The sequence below is a fragment of the Eschrichtius robustus genome, chromosome 2 (genome assembly GCF_028021215.1).
Source record: "Eschrichtius robustus isolate mEscRob2 chromosome 2, mEscRob2.pri, whole genome shotgun sequence".
NCBI classification, from domain to species: Eukaryota; Metazoa; Chordata; class Mammalia; order Artiodactyla; family Eschrichtiidae; genus Eschrichtius; species Eschrichtius robustus.
The window spans coordinates 154,683,603-154,705,131 of record NC_090825.1 but is presented as its reverse complement, the minus strand read 5'-3'; the positions used below and the strand labels follow the sequence as shown (position 1 = coordinate 154,705,131).

The 21,529-nt window shown below is 46.8% G+C and overlaps 1 protein-coding gene across 1 annotated transcript in view; it reads right to left on the bottom strand.

The window, feature by feature from the left end:
* LOC137759783 (ELKS/Rab6-interacting/CAST family member 1-like) overlaps window positions 1-21,529 on the bottom strand; it is a 901,087-nt gene that overhangs the window by 214,600 nt on the left and 664,958 nt on the right. Inside the window, 1 exon segment of the mRNA XM_068536391.1 lies at window positions 17,347-17,383. Coding sequence (XP_068392492.1) covers window positions 17,347-17,383 — 37 coding nt within the window.

Sequence of the window (21,529 nt, the reverse complement as noted above, 5' to 3'; positions counted from 1 at the left end):
ATCCCCAGGGCCCTTGATATGGGCTTCAGCACAGCACAGCCAGCCTCAGGAGGCCTGTGGGACCGCTGGGGCCCCGGTGGCGATCCCCTGGATGTTCCTGGGAACGCTCCCACGACTCCAAGGCGAGCCCTGCCAGCACCCAACTCCACCAAGCTGGCACTCCTTACCTTCTCCGGATTCCGTTCGCAGCTCCCTCCTCATACGCATTCTCAAAGCTTCCAAGAGGGGTGACCCCACTTCTCTGCTACAACTCCACCCTGAAGGCAGCCCCCGCCTGACAGCACCGCCCGCCCCCCCGGCAGGGCAGCCCTGAGTAGCTGCCCCTCCACGTGGACTGTCCGTTCCCAGGTCCCACGCCAGCCCGCCGAGGGGTGGAGCCTCCAGGAGAGCCACTGTCCGCTCGCACTGCCCCAGCATCACCACCGCCACTTGCCGCCACTCTGCACTTGCCTCCTGTGTGCTTCCCCACCCCGGTCCCCTGCGTGGGTCCCCCGCTGCGCGTACACAAGCCTGTGCAGAGACAGAGCACAGCCACCAAGTCTGAGCCTCGCCGCTGACGTCTGTGCTTGGAGAGGCTGGAGGAAGCTGCTCCCCAGTCGCCTTCACCGCAGGGTCCTGGTACCCAGTCTGCCTCCAGCAGGGAGGTGATGGGACCCCACGGAAGGATGCCCAGAAGCTCTCCCGGCCTGCGGGGTCTGGGGCTGTTCAGCTCTCTAATGCTGGGTCCTTCGGAGATAAAGTCTTCAGTCACCTGCCTGGGCACCCCATCCCCTCTGAAGATACAAACTAAACCTCCTCCAGGGTCTTGGCCTGGAGGGAGGAGCCGCCCAGGGTCAAAGCCCATCCCTCTCTCTTCCCACCTCTAGACCTGTGGGAAGGGCTCAGGCTAAACTCCCGGTGCCTCTTCTCTCAAACCCTCAAATGATAAGAGAAGAGGTATGTCTGTCCACCTTGCAGGGTCCTTACTCCGCCTGCCAGTAGGTGACATGGTCCTGGAGGTGCTTCTTAAACTGCCAGTCTCACTGTCTTAGCCTCAGAGTTACACACGCCCAGGAAGGACCCCGGGTACACGGCGTCCCGTTACTCCCAACTCTACTCCTGAGCGTCAGGGTTAGCTGACAGCAGGGGACAACCCATTTCAGGGATTTCTCATTTCCAAGGGCTCTTGAATGCAGAAAGAGCCCTAAGAGTCAAAGGAATTTAGCTCCAGTGGTGAAGTTACAAGTCATCTGGCAAACACTTACAGCTGGAGGGCCAACTAAGCACCCCCTTAAATCTCACCACACAGACTCTGCTGATCCGGGCTGGCCGGTGTGGTTCTCCTAAGGTTGCTTGTGATATCGATCATCTTGCTGTACCTCCCAGTTAAAGATACAGCCTTAGGAAGATGGCTGGACCCAGACCATCAGGCAACCATATTTACCCATTGACCTACCCTCTTCCTCCCTCCTTCCTCCCTCACTTTGGAAGCTTTAGCGAAACATATTTCACTTCCCACTTTGAAATGAAATCATTAGCCTCTAAATAATGCACCTTGCATGGATAGGAGGGCAGGCAGTCTGCACACACACCTGTGCTGGTCGCTCTGCCCAGTGAAAGGGAGGAGCAGAGTATTCCCCAAGGGGCTTTCTCGGAACTTCGGAGGCTGAAATTTGAGGGTTGACGGGGTGTACACGTTAGGAAGTGAAAGAGAGAGACTCCAGCTGCGGGAGAGGAGGGGAGAGACTCTCAGTGGTCTTCCTAGGTAGTGAGCTGTCGGAGCGAGTGGCATTCCTCCCCATCTCGCCCATGAAACTGTAAACACAGCTCGTGTCTCTGTGTCCTTTTCCTAACAATGAATTATTTTTTAAAATATTTTAACTCTGTGTGTTGTTGTACAGGAGGGTCACTGAGGGATATATTTGAGACTAGGACCCCTAACTCCATGAATAGCAAAGTTAATATCTGATGCAGCCAGGACGTTGCAAAGCCTCTTGGGACCCCAGGCACCCAGGATCGCTGTGCACGGAAGAGCCAGCTACCCATTCGCTGCTCATCCCCCTGCAGGCTCCCCTGTCACTTGCTTACCTGGCCTCCTGTCTGTATGTTCCCTGTTGCAGCTCACGCTGCTTGACTAACTGAGCCCGAAGCATTCAGAGCCTCTTCTGCTGGGTGCTCAGAGCACTGATCCCAAGAGCTGCACCACCAAAACAGGATTCTCAGGGTCGACAAAATGGGAAATCTTGCAGTTTATCCTCTTTCTAAGGACCCACTGTACTTTTTGTTAGTAAAGCCTCTTAGATAACCTTTAAGAAAGACACCTGGGTTTTTTTCCAAACTCACTCAACTTTTCCCATAATGAAACTTTTATTAATATCCTGCAGACTTGTGCTTCACAAAAACACTCAGGAAGTCTTTTCCAGAAGCGTATAGGTCGTGTCTGCAACAGTAGTTCTCGTGCAAATGCAGCAGTGAACTTTGCATGACTGTTTCAAGGATGTTTAATGAAAGCCAAGGGCATGATTCCTAAAATGCAATTCAGTGAAGATAATTATACAAGGAAATAAACTAATATGGTTCAAGTAATTGGCCTTCTGGTAGACCAGTGAGAGGCATCTGCCTCAGAGTGCCTACAGGGGTGGATGGGGCGGGGGACCTTGGATGGTCACTCCTAAAGGGCACTCCTCTCCCAGACTTTGTAAGTACTAAACAGCCCACAATTCGAGGTTAGACTCTCAGAGGGAAATCAAAAGCACTGTTATCTTGCTTTAATAATTGAGGATAGGATCTATATGCTTTGGAGAGGAGAAAAGCAAATGGCAGAGATGCCATCCAAGTAGGAAACTTGGTGAGCTAATCAGTATTCTCCCCTGAATGGAAGTCTCTATCCTCCTCCAGGACTGAGGCAGGGACGGACTTGCCTGAGGTCATATAGTGAGTTGGTAAGAGGAGAAAGTCACATCCAGTTCCCTGACTCTGTTCAGTGATTACTCACCCTACCAACAACCCAAAGACCTCAGCTCTTCTTGAATACCTTGAACTGAGTTGTGGGCTTGTAAGGTGCCCAGAAGTTTTGTATGGTTTTGTGTTATTTCTAGTAAGTAGCTGGAAGTCTGAGACCACGGTTGATGCACAACCAGAGGAAAGGGAAGGAAAAGAGGAAAAAGTAGATGAAGTGCGTCCTCCTGAACTCTTGCTATTTTGGTTTCAAACTTCACTTCTCCATACTCTAACCATGAAAATACCGATGGTCATGGTGATGGCAGTGGCTGTGATTTACTGAGCACCCACTCTGTACTATGTCCCGTCTTAAGCAGGCTCTCTTGATTCTCATGCTGGTTCTGTCTCATTTTTCTGACTTTTAAACCTTGGAATGTCCCACCCACTCCTCTTCTCCATCCTCACTCACTCCCTTGATGATCTCATGCAGCCCCAAGATTGTTAATGAACTACACACTGATGAGCGTATCCCAGCCCCGGCCTCTCCCGGGGCCCCGGATGCTCACATGCCTCTGTCTACCCATCACCTCCACTTGGGTATCCAAGAGACTACTGCTGCTTAATGCGCCTGAAGCCAAATTCTTGGTTCCTGCACCCCACAACCAAAGGGTTCTCCTTTCACCCAGTTCTCCGTTTCAATATGTGACAACTCCAGGTTACCCATCGTTCAGGACAAAATCTTTTTTTTTATTGCAAAAGTGTTGTTTCTTTTTTCTTAAATTTTTATTGGAGTAGAGTTGATTTACAATGTTGTGTTAGTTTCAGGCTTACAGCAAAGTGAATCAGTTATACAGATACGTATATCTGCTCTTTCTTAGACTCTTTTCCCGTACAGGCCATTATAGAGTATTGAGTAGAGTTCCCTGTGCTATACGGTAGGTCCTTATTAGTTACCTATTTTATACACAGTAGTGTGTATGTGTCAATCCCAATCTCAGGACAAAATCTCGAGGTGTCTCTTTGTGTCTCACTATTCACCCAACCCACCCCTCATACTAGCTCATCCTACAGGTTCTACCTACAGAATATTTCCAGATTCTGACGGTCACTTATCACCACGACCACTGCTGAAATCCAAGCTCTCTTCCTCTCTCACCTGGAGATGCAGTCACCTCCGACCTGGTCTTTTGGCTTCTCCACTTACAGTGTTGTTGTTGTTTTTATTGGAGTATAATTGCTTTACAATGGTGTGTTAGTTTCTGCTGTACAATGAAGTGAATCAGCTATAGGTATACATATATCCCCTCCCTCTTGGACCTCCCTCCTCCCCCCCATCCCACCCTTCTAGGTGGTCACAGAGCACCGAGCTTACAGTCTTAAAAGCTACTTTCCACTGAACAACCAGAGTGGTCTTTCTAAAATATACATCAGGTCATTTCTCTGCTCAAGGCCACCAGTTGTTTCCCATCTCACTTAGAGTAACCCTGCCAGGCTGTATGATCCAACCAGCCCCTGCGTGCACACACACACACACACAAACACCCTCTCTGCCCTCTTCTCCTTGACCCCCACTTTCCCACCCCTCCAGCCACACAGAGCTTCTTCATGCTCCTTGAACTTGCCAAGCACTCTCCCACTCCAGCACCTTTGAACTAGCTCTTTGCCATACCTGGACATCTATATGGCACCTCATTTTCTTCCAGGTTCTGTTTAAGTATCATCTTATCAAAGATGCCTTCCTTGACTGTCCTTTAAGAAAAGTCATCCCTGGGCTTCCCTGGTGGCGCAGTGGTTGAGAATCTGCCTGCTAATGCAGGGGACACGGGTTCGAGCCCTGGTCTGGGAAGATCCCACATGCCACGGAGCGGCTGGGCCCGTGAGCCACAACTACTGAGCCTGCGCGACTGGAGCCTGTGCCCCGCAACGGGAGGGGCCGCGATAGTGAAAGGCCCGCGCACCGCGATGAAGAGCGGTCCCCGCACCGCGATGAAGAGTGGCCCCCACTTGCCGCAACTAGAGAAAGCCCTCGCACGAACCGAAGACCCAGCACAGCCAAAAATAAATAAATAAATAAAAATAAAAGTAGCTATAAAATTAAAAAAAAAAAAAAAAAAGAAAAGAAAAGTCATCCCCACATGCATACACTGTCTCCCCTACCCCTCAGCCCGGCTTTATTTTTCTTCTAAGTATCATAACCACCTGACACAGATGTCATTGCCGTTTTCCATCTTCCCATGTTAGACTATTAACATCCGAAGAGGAGAGACTGTTCTGTTTACTGCTTGATTTCCAGCACCTAGAATACGCCAGAGTATGGATTTATATGTTTATATTATTTGTTAAATCAATGAGTGCAGGTACCGTGATCCAATTTTACAGATGAAGAAACAGAGACTCTTAGAAGCTGATTACCTGCCAAAGACCAGTAAGCGGTAAGTTCAACCAGTACGTTCATCAGACACTGGAGTCTTTGCCTTGGTGTCCAGTCCCCTGTGGTGCCACCACGTCCATCACATTCACAACAATAAGGCATCTCCTTCTCCCGACCTCTCTTCTGCTGCTTCCGGGAAACAAACTGCTCTCGGGAGGTGTGGTGGGGAAATGCACAAACCAGCAACAGGCAGAGAGAAGTACAGGGTGTGTGCGGCTTTATTGGTGCCACACACCCGGCCTCTTCTGTCTCTTGTAATCGAGTTGCTGAGATGTGTACGGCTGGCCCAGATTCCAGGGCACCTACTCCAGAGGAAAAGCGGGGCTTGCAAAGGAGGCTGGAGATGCCCACAGCCACTTTGCTGAGCCTCATCACACGCACTGCTCAGGCTTCTGGATTAATCATGAGATGTGGAAAAGAGCAGGAAATCTACCTCCGTAACTGCAGCTCAGCTGGGTTCCTTCGGACATTTCCCAGCAGGCAGAGTGATCCCCGCTTTGCCAGTACTGCAGGCCCATCACTAAGCCCAAGATCCGCCATCCCCTCCTGGGAACAGAGTGCCTGACTCGCCCTCCCACCAAGACCTGCCGGGGGAGCCAGTGGACGCCCCTGACCCAGAGCTGCCAACAGATGCCGCCGCCCACCTGGCTGCCACAGGATGGGGCCGGGAGGGACAGGGCAGCTGGCCCCAGTCCGGCTTCCCGCTCCCCCTCCCCCGCCCCTCCCCCCCAGCGCTGACTCCCCCCAGCTCTTGTCAAACAGAACCAGCTCTGCTACTTACCAACTGTATCACCTTGGGCACGTTATTTAATCCAAGCCTCGGTTTCTGTGTGTAAAGTGGGGGTCAAGATCACGCTTACCTCCTAGGGTGGCTGTGAGACTGACCGAGATGAGGTCTACATTGCAGCCAGCACAGTGCTTGACCCGTAATGGAGCCGGATAGGTGGTAGCTGTCATCAACACAGACTCAGAGGGCTGGCAGCGGTATCAGAAACCTTTCAGCCAGTGGGAGGCACTGCCAACTACACCCCTGGTAGGCAGGGAGAGCTGGACCAGTTGCCAGCCAGCCCATCCCTCAGTCTCTGGGGCAACTGCAGGGGTTCCTACCAGCCCCTCCCTCCTTCCTGCATCTGATTCCGATGTCATCAGCAGTCAGTGAGCCCAGAGGGACTCTCCAAAGCTCCCCTGGGTTTCCAGTTTCTAATTTCTACCATGATAACCTACCGTGGGTCCAGAGAAAGGCAAACTCTTGGCCACCTGAGGGACAGGGAGGCAAGATACCCAGTCTCGCTGTGGCTGATGGTAGAAAGCACGATGGCAACTCAGGTTTCTAAGCTTCCAAAGACAGTGGGGCCAGGCATGTGCCTACCAGCTTGGGTGAGTCTATTGCTACATCGTGGGGAACTGTGTTAGCCGCCTGGCATCCTGTTGGTGACATGACCTGGCTCACAGTGAGAGTGTTAACACACAGAAATCAGCAGACGTTGCCAGTCAAGGTGCCTCCCCTACCCCTACCCCCAAGAGCTGGTGAACGTTTATCAGCCCACCACCCAGCAAGACTGTTCTCGCTCCCCACCCCTGCCTTGGTTGCTTGTAACTATTCCCCTCACGCTACACGCCCATCTCAAGCGTTCCTGAAATAAACCGCCAGAGACAGGTGATGAGAAGCCACTGGGGATGCGGGCAGGGGGGCTGACCCCCTGAGCCAGCATTAAGGCTCCGCCTCCCTCCTTTCACTGTCTGCGCTCCTTCTCGGAAGAAAGTTCACCAGCAGGTATTTGGATGCAAAGACTCATCACCAAGATCTTTGCACCAGTGCTCCGAGGTGCATGTGGAGCAAAGAGGCAACCAGAAAAATGACTCAGAGCCCCGGAACTCTGACCTCTAGGGGACCACCTAGGGTCACAGAGACTTGTGGACTCCGCCCAGACCCCATGGAGAGCCTTGTGAGGAAGAGCTTGTGGGGCTGGTGGAAAAGGAGGGCTATCCAGTGTCAGCCAGCATCAGCGAGCTCAGCAGAGACCTCAGCTTCTCTGGGGTCACATCTGCATCGCCCCTTGAGGAAGCTGAAAGGAATCCAGGGCAGCAGCCTTGAGGCTGAGGGAGACGGAGCATCTCTGCCCCCATGCCCTTCACCAAATGGACACTGGCCGTTCTGTTCCATCAGGAGCATCGCTGAGCAGCAGCAGCTTCTCCAAGGACCCGGGGGCCCCGGATACTGGGAGTGGCACCGTGGGACCCCCGATGGGCATCCCCCTCCCTCCCCCTCTCTCCCCCACGGAACCCCTTTCCTCCGCAGCAGTAGGTTTCTCCCTGAACTTTACCCTTAAGGGAATCTGGTGCATTCTCTCCTACAATATTTATGACCCACATCAATTTTTCATTCATCCCATCACTCAGCTTCTCAGGCGAGTTTGGAAACTTTCCCTCTGAGTTCTCCTTCTGCTGAGGGTGAGATTGGGACCGGAGTAAAGCCCCAGGGACCTGCTGCACCATCCGCCCCGCCATCCTCCTGCCCAGAGAGCCAGTGTCTGCCACGTTAACTGCCAGCCCCTCCGCCCCTCTTTCTAAGCCGCTCACAATCTGATTACACCTCAACGTCCAACCTTACACCCCACCTCTGCGGCTCCTGGCCCCCCCCCCCCTTCTCACTGTGATCTGCAAACACAAAGCTTCCCCTCCCTCTCTGGGTGGGGAAAGGGGTTCCTATTGCTTCTGACCCTGTCCTTCCTTTGGTGCATCTGGCCCTGCCTCATCCTCCAAGCCCAGACCAATTCCACATCTTCCCCCAAGCCACGTTTCCCCTCATCTAACCCCCATACCATCTCCTTGCTCATCCCTGTTTCACTTCAGCCAGTAATTAATGACTCAGTATTTAGCTGTTCTTTAACTATTCTCTCTGGCTGAAATGTAAACTCCCTAAAGACAGAGTCTGCACTTTCACACTTCTGTGGCCTGGTTCCCATGGGGCTTACGGTATATAGCACCAGCTACGTAGCAGGTGCTTCATAAATAACTAGATACATAAATAAATAGCAAAGAATAAAATAACATAATAAAATGATAAATAATAATATAATTATAAATAAACGATTTAATACATAACTTGGTGGAAATCATTTGGACTTTTCTCTAATTTCTACCATGGGTCTTGGTAGAAGACCCATGGTAGAAATTATTATAATTGGGTCTTGTTTTTATCTGGTTTAATCTCAGATGTAATGATGATAATACAGAGATGTTCTTATCTCTGAGAAATACAATAGTATGTTAATTATATTAATAATAATAACAATTGCTCCAATTTATTGAACCCTTACTCTGTGCTGGAAGCAGCAAAGTGTTTTACAGGCACTATCTAGCTGACCTTTCAGGTAAGTGTTGTTATAACCCCCATTTCACAGGTGAAACACAGAGAGGTTGTGACTTGTCCAAGGACACACAGCTAATATGCGTTAGCGCAAATGCTCAACAGCTGTAGCTCAGAACAGGGCTCATGCTTAAACGTCGCCTCGTTCCTGCCACAACTAGTATCCCTGCATCCCTACATCCCTGCGCACAGTCTCCAGGAGGGCAGCCTGAGGTGTGGACAATGCAGTAGCCACCAAAGGCCAGTGCAACCAGCCCAGCAAAAGAGGAGAACCTTCAGGTAAATATGGGGAATGAGCATAAACACTTATATCTGCTCCCGCCTGAAATACCAGATATGTTACGTAAAGGAATAACAAAAGGGTCTCTCGGCAAAGACAGGGAGAGGAGGGGAAGCCACAGCATCAACACGATTCTGGAAGTCAGAGGGTGGGGAGAGGGTGGATCATTAGCATGCGGGGCCGATGAAGGACCCGCAGTCCCGGGGTGGAGGCGTTCTGTTCTGAGGAAGATAGGCAAAGGCAGAGGCTGAAAACAGCCTCTCCTCGTACCCTGCACAGGCAAAGAACAACTCCTTTTCCTAGTCAGCTCAGGCTTCTATCACAAAATACCCTAGACTGGGCGCTTCAATGGCAAACATTTCTCTCTCAGTTCTGGAGGCTGGGAAGCCCAAGATCAAGGTGTGGCCAATTCATGGTCCTATTGCAGATGGCTATCTTCTTGCTCTATCCTCACATGCCAGGAGGGACGGAGGCTCTCTGATCTTATAAGGTCACTAATCCCATCATGCGGGTCCACCCTCATCGCCTCATCTAATACTAATCAACTCCCAAAGGCCCCACCTCCAAATACCATCACACTGGCATCGGGCTTCAGCCTATGAGTCTGGTGGGGACACAAACGTTCAGTCTGTAGCACCCCTCCCACCCTGCAGGATGGACTTCAGAAAAAGGCACTTGAGGCACATTGGCAGGCGTGGCTGAGCTATGAGGCTAAGGAAAGAAAATGAATGATGTCTGTCTACAGAGCAAAGAAACCTTCACCCCTCCTCACTCCCCATCACCCCCTTCCAGTCGCAGACTCCAAATGCCAACAACCAGATAGATATATATCCCAAGGCAGGAGGTCAGACAATATTCTCTCAAGAAACAGAATTCTCTGTTAACAAGCAGATAGCCCAGAGTAAATGGAGAGTCTCCCCATGAAAAAGCCCATGACCACCCCCATCCCCTAATAGCACAGCCTGGGAGGCATTGCCCCATCACAGTCAGAGAGCTTCACATCGGCTCAAGTCCTCTATTCTGAAACATTGACAGACAGCAAAGTATCAATAGGTTTTTAAAGAAAGCATTCAACATAAAGATCAAAAGAAAACAAAAAAAGATTTTTTTAAAATCAGGAAATAGACAAAATATGGAGAACAGAAGAAAATTTCCAAAGACCATCAGTATCTTTAGAGACATAGAACGATACTATTCTCATGAAACAAGAACAGAATGCTCTAATACCAAGATGGGGCAATTAGAGAATAAGAAAGCTCTTTAAGAAACAACATTAAAATAATGAATGTTAAAATGTTAAAAAATTAGTGGAAGATTCAATTAAATCAAGTAAATATCCCAGAAAGTACTTTTAAAAAGCAACAGGAAGAGAAGAAACAAACAAATGAGCTATAGATAAGCTGATAGGAGAATTCAATGAGCAGTTCAGGGCGTCCAATGCTTAACTAGTAGAAGAAGTTCCATAAAACGAAAACAGGGAGGAAATGGATGGGGAGATAATAACATAAAGACATAAAGGAAATAGTATAGGAAAATTTCAATCTGGACAGATTAACAGGGCCCATTTAATAACCAATGCAATGTACAAAAAAAAGGCCCAGAGCAGGAAACCCTAATTATGAAATTTCACAATCAGGATAAAAATGATAGTTGAAGGAAAGGGAGAGAGAGAGAGAAAGGAAAAGAATGAGGAGGAAGCAGAGGAGGAGGGAGAGGGAGGGAGAAAGGAAGGTTATATATGATGAAACGAGGATCCGAATGTCATTGGATTTCTCAAGAACAATACCAGATGTTCGAAGGCCTTGGAAGTTCTGGGGGAAAATATGATTTTCAATTGTCAATCAAAATTAAACACGTAACCATCAACCAAGTTTGAGACATTTTCAGGCATGAGAGTAAGTGTTCTATCTCCCATGCATTATTTCCTAGGAGGTACCAGAAGAGGAGTTTCAGGAATAAAGCATATGTGCACACATACACACACACACACATACATATATACATAAAACAAACTCAGGGGAAGAGGGAGGCAGGGAGTAAACCAAGAAAGAAGACCAGATCCAGGAAACCAGTGAGACATCAGAGAAACTGAAAAAAAGCCCCAAGACAACAGTCAAGTGCCATGCACAAAGAAGGGAGCAGAAAAACAGAAAGCTTCTGGAGAAAGAGATCCAGGAGTAAAAGTAGAACAACAACAACAAAACAACTGTTACAGTTCAGGGAGTCCCCTGGTGGCCTAGTGGTTAGTATTCTGGGCCTTCACTGCCATGGTGAAAAAAACAAAAAACAAAACCGTTGGTTTGCTTTTCTGAGCAAATCCTGATCAATACTAAATAAAGTAAAAGAAAAGAATTTCTAACTCTAGGAAAAACAAAACAAAAGGATGTATAAGAGCAAAAATATAACCAGAGTACAGCATGTCACAGCAACGACTGTGCACAGTCGGAATAGATTTGCATGTGGTTTTTGCCTCCTGACTTTAGTAAACCTCCTCGCTCCTGGGAACGCAAATTAGATTAAACAGCACAAGCGTTTTCAAACACAATACTTAGGACAGGATGCACACAAAATGCAGAACAGATTTCCCAATCAATTCCTCTCATCATCTTTGAGATGGGGAATGTCAGCCCGATAAGGAAGCGCTTGTATAAACAGGGGGAGGAAGGAAGGGAAGAGTGGACAGAAGGTAAACAAGCTGAGGGTGGGAACAGAAAAGGAGCAAACAAACATCATAATTCCCCCAATTTTTCTTTGAAACCTGCCTAATTAGTTCTTCAGCTCTTCGTCAACTTTGGTTCCATGTTGGCTTTTCACCGTGGGAATAGACTGAAAGGAGGTAGAGGGAGGGAAGGGGAGGGATGGAGTTTTTCTTCTCTTTGTGCCCTCACTACCTGGCCTGGAGCCTGGTCCGCGGGGCAAGAGTTTACTTTTATTTTTTAATTAAAAAACACAATTGTTAGTGAGCTTTCACATACAATATCTCAGATTATGGGAAATGCAGTTATTGCCCATACTGCCCTAGAACTCTTGCTGAATTTAGCATGGTGGTGCTGCCAGCTTAACCCCAGGAAGAAAGCTGGGCTCCTTAAAGACAAGCTGGCGAGCGGCAGCTGGGATGCAAATCTGAGGCAGTCTGAGCGATGCTCTTACCAGCCATGCTGTGCTGCATCCATTGCCAGTGCCTGGAGGTCACAGCTCCCAGCCCCTTGGGAGAGAGCAAAGGAAATGAAAGATGAAATGGACAGACTCAAGAGCTGAACTCTGAGCAATTGCCTCCCCAGAGACTAACAATTCTCTGTAATTAACATAGCTAGCTGCAAGGAAAGGGATGTGCATTGCTTTTGAAACTCATCTGGTAAACTTGAATTAAACCAGGGAGAGGGCGCTGGCTGGTATCCCTGGGGAAATGGGTTTCCAGACAACTAGACACTGGGGGTGAGCTAAGGTTGAGAGACACCTGGGCACTGACCCTGCTTTATCTGTCCACACCCATGAGAGTTTGGCCCTGCTGAGGAGTTTGGTGCAAGAACCAGGGGAGCCCCATGTTTGCAAACACGGTCCTCTAAAGCCGTGGTTCTCTCCTGAATACCTGGAGGGGCTTTAGAAACTATTCATGCCTTGACTTCACTCCCAGAGATACCGATTACACTAATCTGGGATACAGTCTGGGTATCTCTGTTGTTTTCTTCTGTCTTCATTTTTTTTTAATCTTATTTACTTTTGAAGAGAGATTACATGTGTAAGGCACAGATTTTAAAATGTACACAAGGACAGTACAGTAAGTCTCCATCCAAGCCCTGTCCTCAGCCACTCACTTCTCTCAGAGGCAACTTCCAGAGATCATTTTAAAACCGACAAGAAATTATATATATTTACACATAAAATGAAAGTGTAGCATGCACTGCTCCCCACCTTGCTTTTGCTGTGTTATCTATATGCCTGGACCCTCCTTGCTTTTTAAAAAGTTTCCGCTATTGGTAACCTCTTGCACTAGTGTGGTACATGTGTTACAATTGATGTGCCAATATTGACATGTTACTATTAGCTAAAGTCCATAGTTTACATTAGGGTTCACTCCTGGTGTTGTACATTTCATGGGTTTTAACAAGTGTATTAATGACATGTAGCCACCATTCCAGTGTCACACAGAATAGTTCCACTGCTGTAAACATCCCCTGTGCTTCACCTATTCATCATTCCCTGCCCCCTCACCCCTGGCAACCATAGATCTTTTTATTGTCTTCATAATTTTGTCCTTTCCAGAAAGTCATATCCTTGGAATCATACAGTCTGTAGCCTTTTCAGATTGTCTTCTTACACTTAGCAATATGCATTTAAGATTCTTCCACACCTTTTCATGGCTTGATAGCTCATTTCTTTGTCTAGTTGAATAATATCCTGTTGTATGGCTGTAGAGCAGTTTGTTTACCCATTCACCTATTGAAGGACATCTTGGTTGCTTCCAAGTTTTGGCAACTATGAAGAAAGCTGTTATAAACATCTGTGTACAGGTTTTTGTGTGGACATAAGTTTTGAACGCATTTGGGTGAATTGCAAGGAGTATGACTGCTGGATCGTGTGCTAAGAGTATGTCTCATTTTGTACGCAACTGCCAAACTGTTTTCCAAAGTGGCTGCACCATGTTGCATTCCCACCAGCAATGAATGAGAGTTCCTGTTGCTCCACATCCTTGCCAGCATTTGATGTTGTCAGGGTGTTGGATTTTGGCCATTCCAGTAGGTATATATGCATCTCATTGTTGTTTTAATTTGCAGCTTCCTCGTGACATAGGATGTTGAGCATCTTTTCATGTTCTTATTTCCCATAAGTACGTAAGTCTTCTTTGGTGAAGTGTGTGTTCAGGTCATTTGCCCATTTTTAAATTGGGTTGCTTGTTTCTTATTGCTGAGTTTTGAAAGTTCTTTGTGTATTTTGGATACTAGCCCATTATCAGATACGTGTTTTGCAAGCATTCTCTCCCAGTCTGTGGCTTGTTGTTTCATTCTCTGAACAGTATCTTTTGCAGAACAGAAGTTTTTCATTTTAATGAAGTCCAACTTATCATTTTTTCCTTTCATGGATTGTGCTTTTGGTATTGTATCTAAAAGTCATCACTGAACCTAAGATCACCTAGATTTTTCTCCTGTGTTGCCTTCTAGGACTTTTATAGTGTTGCATTTTACATTTGGGACGATGATGCATTTTCAGTTAATTTTTGTGAAGGGTACAAGGTCTGTGTGTAGATTCTTTTTTTAAATTTTTTTTTTTTTTGCATGTGTATATCCAGGTGTCCCAACACCATTTATTGAAAAGACTATCCTTCCTCAGCTGAATTACATTTGCTCCTTTGTCAAAGACCTGTTGACTCTATATACCCAGAAACCTGGGTATTTGGGGGTATTTACCTCCCACCCCCAGGTGATTCTAATATGTAGCCAGTGTGTGCATTGTTAATATAAGTTCCTCTGGGAAGGTAATGTAAGCCCTGTATATAAAAGGGCAGCGGCTTAAGAAGAATCCACCTGCTTTCTTTTTTTTTTTTTTTAAGATTGATTGATTGATTGATTGATTGATTGCTATGTTGGGTCTTCGTTTCTGTGCGAGGGCTTTCTCTAGCTGCGGCAAGTGGGGGCCACTCTTCATCGCGGTGCGCGGGCCTCTCACTATCGCGGCCTCTCTTGTTGCGGAGCACAGGCTCCAGACGCGCAGGCTCAGCAGTTGTGGTTCACGGGCCCAGTTGCTCCGCGTCATGTGGGATCCTCCCAGACCAGGGCTCGAACCCGTGTCCCCTGCATTGGCAGGTAGATTCTCAACCACTGCGCCACCAGGGAAGCCCCCACCTGCTTTCTTAATTCTGGAGGGGAAAGTGTCACCAGCAGCTGCATGTCCTGTTAAAACCCCAGCTCCAAGGAAAAACCACCCCAAGGTGTGTTGCCTCTGCTCCTACATAAACTGCCTTACTTGCTTTAAGAGGAAGATTCCTAATTAAATAGGTTGGGAACGTATAGTGTGTGTGTGTGTGTGTGTGTTTGTGTGTGTCTGTGTGTGTGTGTGTGTGTGTGTGTGTGTGTCTGCAGCCTCCTCCTTGCAATCCTTAAACACCTGAGATCTGCACAGGGGTTGAGTATGGCCAGGTGCTCTGCAGGGCATGTGGAAAGCTTAGGCTGGGAGTCAGAAGAGAAGGAGAGGAGGACAAAACGTGGCTGGAGAAGGGAGAGGATGCAAACTCTCCCAGACTAGAGAAAGTCCCCAGGGCTGTTTCCAGCTAAGGGCTTCATCAGTTCCTGTCAAATCACCCCCTTGGCAGGGATAACATGCAGAAGCAAGGCCCTGGTGGGGAGAATGAAGTCAGGGCTTCGATCCTGGGAGGTTAGGAAGACAGAGCAGGAAGAACAGGGCTGGGGAAGCAAGGCAGCCTTGGTGCTGGTGGCAGAGCCAAGGGTCTGTAGCTGGAGGCCTGGTCCAGCCCTTGGGCCACCCAGGCAGGAAGGAGATTACACAGCGGAGAGGGAGCCAATGCCAGGGACTGGGGGAAACTGGGACCAAGGCAGGAGCCAGGTGGGAACCAAAAAAAAAAAGGTTGGTCCCTGGCGCCTGGCACACAGCTTTCAGTAAGTGTCTGTGGAAATAATGAGTGAATAAGTGAATGACTTTGAAGATTTAATCACTTTAAATCACCCTTCCTGTGATCATCATCATATAATCTCTCTCCTTTATGGGGTTCACATCCATGCTAGATGGTTGCCTATAGGGTAAATATTATTCCCATATATTATGGGCTGAATCGTGTCCCCTCAAAAAGAGATGTTGATGTTCTAACCCCCAGGACCTCAGAATGTGAGCTGATTTGGAAACAGGGTCTTTACAGAGGTCATCAAGCTAAAATGAGGTCATTAAGATGGGCCTTAATCCAGTATGATTGGTGTCCTTGTAAAAAGAAGTTTGGTCACGGAAACTGATACACACAGAGGGAAGATGATGTGAAGACACACAGGCCATGTGAGTGGAGTGAAGCAGCTACAAGACAAGGAACCCCAAGGACAGCTAGCAAGCTCCAGAAGCTGGGAGAGGCGAGGAAGGATTTTCCCTAGAGCCTTCGGAGGGAGCATCGCCCTGACACACCTTGATTTCAGACTTCCAGCCTCCAGAACTGTGAGACAATAAATTCTGTTGTCTTAAACCACCTACTTTTGGCTACTTTGCTACAGCAGCCCGCAGAAACTAATACACCATGTTAAGGTGAAAAAAATTGAGGCGGAGTGATATTCTGTAAATTGTCCAGGTTCACCCAGGCAGGAAGGGCCACTATTGCTATTTGAAATACAGTCTTATTTCTCCAAATCTTTCTTCCACTCTACTAAGAAAGTGTGATGTGGATCTCAAGAAAAAGATGTTTCCCAGCCATGTTTAACCAGGCCCATGTAGACCCAATTCATCATTTCCATCATGATTCTGCCGTCTAGCATAAAGAGACCCTTCTCAGAGGTCACTACCTCCATAGAGCATATTCCCATCTGATGAGCTACTCCTTCCTGCTCATATAAAAGGAGATCTTCAGTACGACACTTGACCCAATTTCATTTGGGAATGAAGTACAGAACCAGGACATTTACTGTGACAGTCATTCCAAGGGAATATTCTCTTAAAGACAAGGTCAAAATGGGGTTAAACTCAGAACTTAAAAACCAAGTCAACAATGTTCCCTGCAAATCACTAGCCTCCAGGGCCTCCCCTAGGGGGACCAGCATGGAATTTGGCCCTAAAGAAGGGATTGACAAATACACACTACTATATGTAAAATAGATAACTAATAAGGACCTACTGTATAGCCCAGGGAACTCTACTCAATACTCTGTAATGACCTAAATGGGAAAAGAACCTTAAAAGAGTGGATATTTGTATATGTACAAATGATTCACTTTGCTGTACAGCAGAAAGTAACACAACATTGTAACTCAACTATACGCCAATAAAAATTTTAAAAATAAATAAATAAATAAATGATAAAATACTCCTAAAAAAAAGAAGTAGGGCTGTGTACAGGAGCTCCCCTGAAGTGATGAGGAAGGCACATGTCTAAAGAATGAGCTCATGGAAAAGTGTTTTTTTTTCCAAATACAGAAACCCAGAGTGGGGTGAAATGAGGATAGAGTCAGGTGGAGTGGGGATTAGACTGGGACCCCACAAAGGCAAGGGCAGGAGGGCCCTCAGCCGTTCCTGCCAGCTGCTGGGAGTCTGCGCTGGCTTTAACAGCCGTGCCCATGCTGGGTGGCTGCCCTGGGGGACAATCCCGGCAGCCACTTCCTCACCATCCAAGAGGACTTCCCTCTGGCAAGAGCTGTAAACACCTCCTCCCCATCTGTCCTCACTTGCCCTGACTCCCCTGCAGAGGGGAACAGCACTGAGCAGGCAGGCGCACAGCAGGCATTCACTGAATGAATGATGGCGTGCAATCTGCAAACCATCTAGAATGCGAAAACCACAAAAGCACCAAAATGGCACATCCATCAACGGAGTCTTCCCAGGCTATGTTCCTTTTCACTTGAAGCTGTGAGCAGACAACCACTGTATCCAGAGGGAAAATGAATGAAAGGTGAGCATCATGTAGAGTTTATTGATCAAGTAAAATATAACCAAGAAAATGGCATGCTGCCACCTCTATATAAGTGTTATTATATTGCAGGGTGAATGAGCTGCAATGGTCAGTCATGCTCATAGATGACTTCTACTGGTAATGTTCTTACCCAGAACACCAAGTTTCAGAGTTTTGTTTGCTTGCTGTTCTGCATTACTTATAATTGACATCAATGATGACTCGTTTCTCTGTATTTCCCAGCTCTCATTTAATCAAATATCTATAGCATCTTGAAGTAGAACTGGAAAATTAGAAGTGTTCTATTTGAGCATCTACTTAACACAGAAAATTAAACCCCACAATACACACCACACACACACACACACACACACACACACACACACACACTGTCATCAAGCAGCTGCCACCAGCTCACTTCCCCCAGGTTAGATGCCCTAGGAGAGAGCCCAGATGTCAGAAACTCCAGGTCTCTGGCTGTGGGTACCTGCTCCCAAGGTCATGCTCACCTACAGGGAGAGGAAATGAAGGGGAGGGGAAATGGTACAGGGAGAAACCTTTGGGGGAGAATCTTGGATTTGAGAAATAAGATGAGATGTTTAGAACTGGGGGTGGGGGAGAGGAAGAAGAAAAGAGATGTCTTGATACCCTACTCTTCCTTCTAACCCATCTCTGGCCCCAAACGAACTAAAGCAGATATACATTCCCAGGCAGCCTTGGCAACAGTTAGCTCAGTGGCCAGGAGAATTCTCTCTCCACCTGTCCGAAAATATTATCTTGCTGTTGCCAGATGTTACTCTAACCAGAGACAGAGCAGTCCCAGAACCCAGTTACAGATAAGAGGCTCTTATGAGCAAATACCTGGGAGGCAGAATTTCCTCATGTGAATGAGTTTCTGTCAAAGTGCAAAAAAGATTAGATATCTTTTTGGATAGAGCCAGCCAGATGGCAAAGAATTCAAGCAAGAACAAAACAAAGAGGAAGAAAAGGTCAGGGAGGAAGAACTACAGACATTGGATTTTCTGATTCAGCATTTGGCTAACAATTGATTCTATTTCCAAAGGCAATTTGTATGTTTTTGTTCTGTGAGTTTTCATGTATTTCTAGCCTCACTACCTTTGTGTCAAAATACCCCCAACCTGATGGATTCCTTTTCCTTTCTAAGCCATGAGACCCTGTGGATCTATCTGACAGTGTTCCTTGCTGTGTACCTTGTTCTGTACTTTGGCCATATTAACCTCCTCTCTTACTAAACCATGAACTCCTTGCAGGCAGGCAGCATCTGTGCCTAGCTTCTGTCGTTTAGGTAATTTTGGGTACAGCAGAGTGGGCAGGAGGGATCTGTTCTCAGGGATCCCCAGGACCACTCTCAGGTTCTGTGTTTCTCTAGCAGGACTCACAGAACTCAGAAAAGCGATGATATTCACAGTTGTGGTTTATGATAGCAAAAGGATACAGGTTACAATCAGACAGGTAAAAGACACATAAGGCAGAGCCCAGAAAAGAGACCACACATGACCTTGTAGTTGTCCTCTCCCCATGCATTTACACAGTGTGGAATTCTCCCAGCAAACAATGTGTGACAACACCATGGAGCATTGCCATCTGGGAAGCTCACCTGAGCCTTGGTGTCCAGCATTTTTATTGGGGGCCAGTCATGTAGGCATGGAGTGTCCACAGAGTTGAATTTGGTTTCTTAGTCTCTGGTCACTCCAGAGGTCAGACTGATAAGGTCCCCACCATAAATCACATTGTTAGCATAAAGAATCTGGCCATGGATCAGGGCCCCAGGTAAACAGAGATACCTGAGATCAGGCAGGATATTTCAAGGGTTTAGAGTATATCTCCCAGCAGCTGTCAAGGGGCAGAACTTCCCAGCAGCTGTCAAGGGGCAGAACTTCTCTGGAATGTGTAGGGTTTGGACAATCTGGACCTGCTGAGTCAACCTTTTATTGTACAGGATCAAAGGAAGATAAACTCTTCACCACAGGTTCATGTTCTGACCAATCGCAGGGGGTTTCTAAGCAGGGCCACCTAGGCTTCCAAATGAGAACCAGTTCTGGCTGAGGCTGGAGTCTACCTAAATGAGAACAGAGAGCTTCCTCATGTTGAACTTTCTAAAAGACTCTGTTTAAGAAATGAGCATGTTTGCAAAACAACATCTCTCACCTTTGTTGAAGTTTTTACCTATGAATTTCATGATTCTTGGGCAAACATTAAAAAGGACTTATGTGAGCCCTATGTTTCGATACGCCAGACATACTTGCTTTCTCTAAATGCAGTGGGATTCCACTGTAATAAGGATTGAAAACATAAAATGGAATAACCTAGATCAAAAAGAGAATTCAAAATACCTCTGAAAGAAAGTGAATGGGAGTTAGTGGATGGATAAAGTAAGCCAAGAAAGAGATGGCCTGGATGAGCAGTTCTCAAAGTGTGGGCTGTCGGTAATGTCATTATTATATTTTCATGATAATACTAAGATCCTATTGGCCATTTTCATTTGTTGACATTTGCATTGATGGTCCAAAAGTAATGGTGGGTAATACTGCAGAGGTCTCATCATGAATCCAGGCAGAGGTACCATACTGTCCCGGAAGTCATTGTATTATTCACTCCCATGCACCTGCAGGAAAAAAGTCAATTTCACCTAAGGATGTTACAACAATTGTTACAGGTTGAAACAGTAAAGTTACTAATTGTATTCATTTTGACCTTTAAGTGTTGGTGTAGAATAGAATATGTATACAGAATTATCTAGAAAGGCTACTAAAATACTCCTCCCTTTTCCAGCTACATATCTGTGTGAAGTCACATTTTTCTAATACTTCAACCAAGATTGAATGCAGAAGTAGAAATGAAAACCCAGAGGCCTTTTATTAACCCAGACATTAAAGAGATTTGCAGAAAAATGAAACAAAGCCACCCTTCTCACTAAACTGTTTTGATTCGGAAAATGTAGTTATTGTTCATGAAAAAATATGCTTTTTTCTGTTAACGTGCAATGATTTTATTATTGTTATTTTTAAATCAGTGAATACATAATTATTTTTAAAATTTCTCGGTTTTAATTTCTGATTCAGTAAACATTGACAGATACAATCCAGATAAGTAAAAGCTCGCTAGCATCCTCAATAATATTTAAGAATGTAGAGTCCAGAGACCAACATGTTTGAGAACGTCTAGCCTAGATCATGCTTCTGTCTGTCTGTCTGTCAGTCTACCTGGAGATCTTGAGGGCTGAGTCACCTCGAGGGGTAAGACTGAGAAATGAAGCTGAAAGCTGAGGATCAAAGACAGGTCTATATGGGGGATGGTTGTATCCCACCCACCCCTTCCCCATGGAGCACAGACAGATCTTTCTAGAACCACTGCCTCACTCTGCCCAGGACTATCCTGGATTTTTACTGAAACTCCCACCATCTGGGAAATCCCTCCCAGATGTGGAAAGTCTGGGGGGAAAGTATAAAACCCATACAGTGACCCCCAAAATAGGGACTGAAGCAGCAATATCTTTAACGTCAAGTGGATGTGGCAGAGATTATTTGCCTTCATAGATGTTGTCATTGTCATTCACCTCTCCTGACCGCTGATGTTGGTGACCACCATTTGTGGTTCACTCATTAGATCCTCTGTGGTTTCATCCCCCGAGCGATGAGATTCCAGTGTGCAATTCAAATGCACTGGAACTTTGACTTTGCCCGTGAAGTAATGGCTGTGCTTTGTATTGGGATAGTGCTTGTTTAACTTTTCACACTGTGAATACTGTGATCGTGTTTTCTAAGAGTTCATGCCATCAAAATGAGAACAATGAACTCACACCCGCATGACCCAGACATCACTGAACGAGACTAAACAGCTGTGTTATTGTAATGACAGACAGAAGGACGCATACAACTGGATCAGGGAAATAAATAACCAAAGCAGGGCACACTG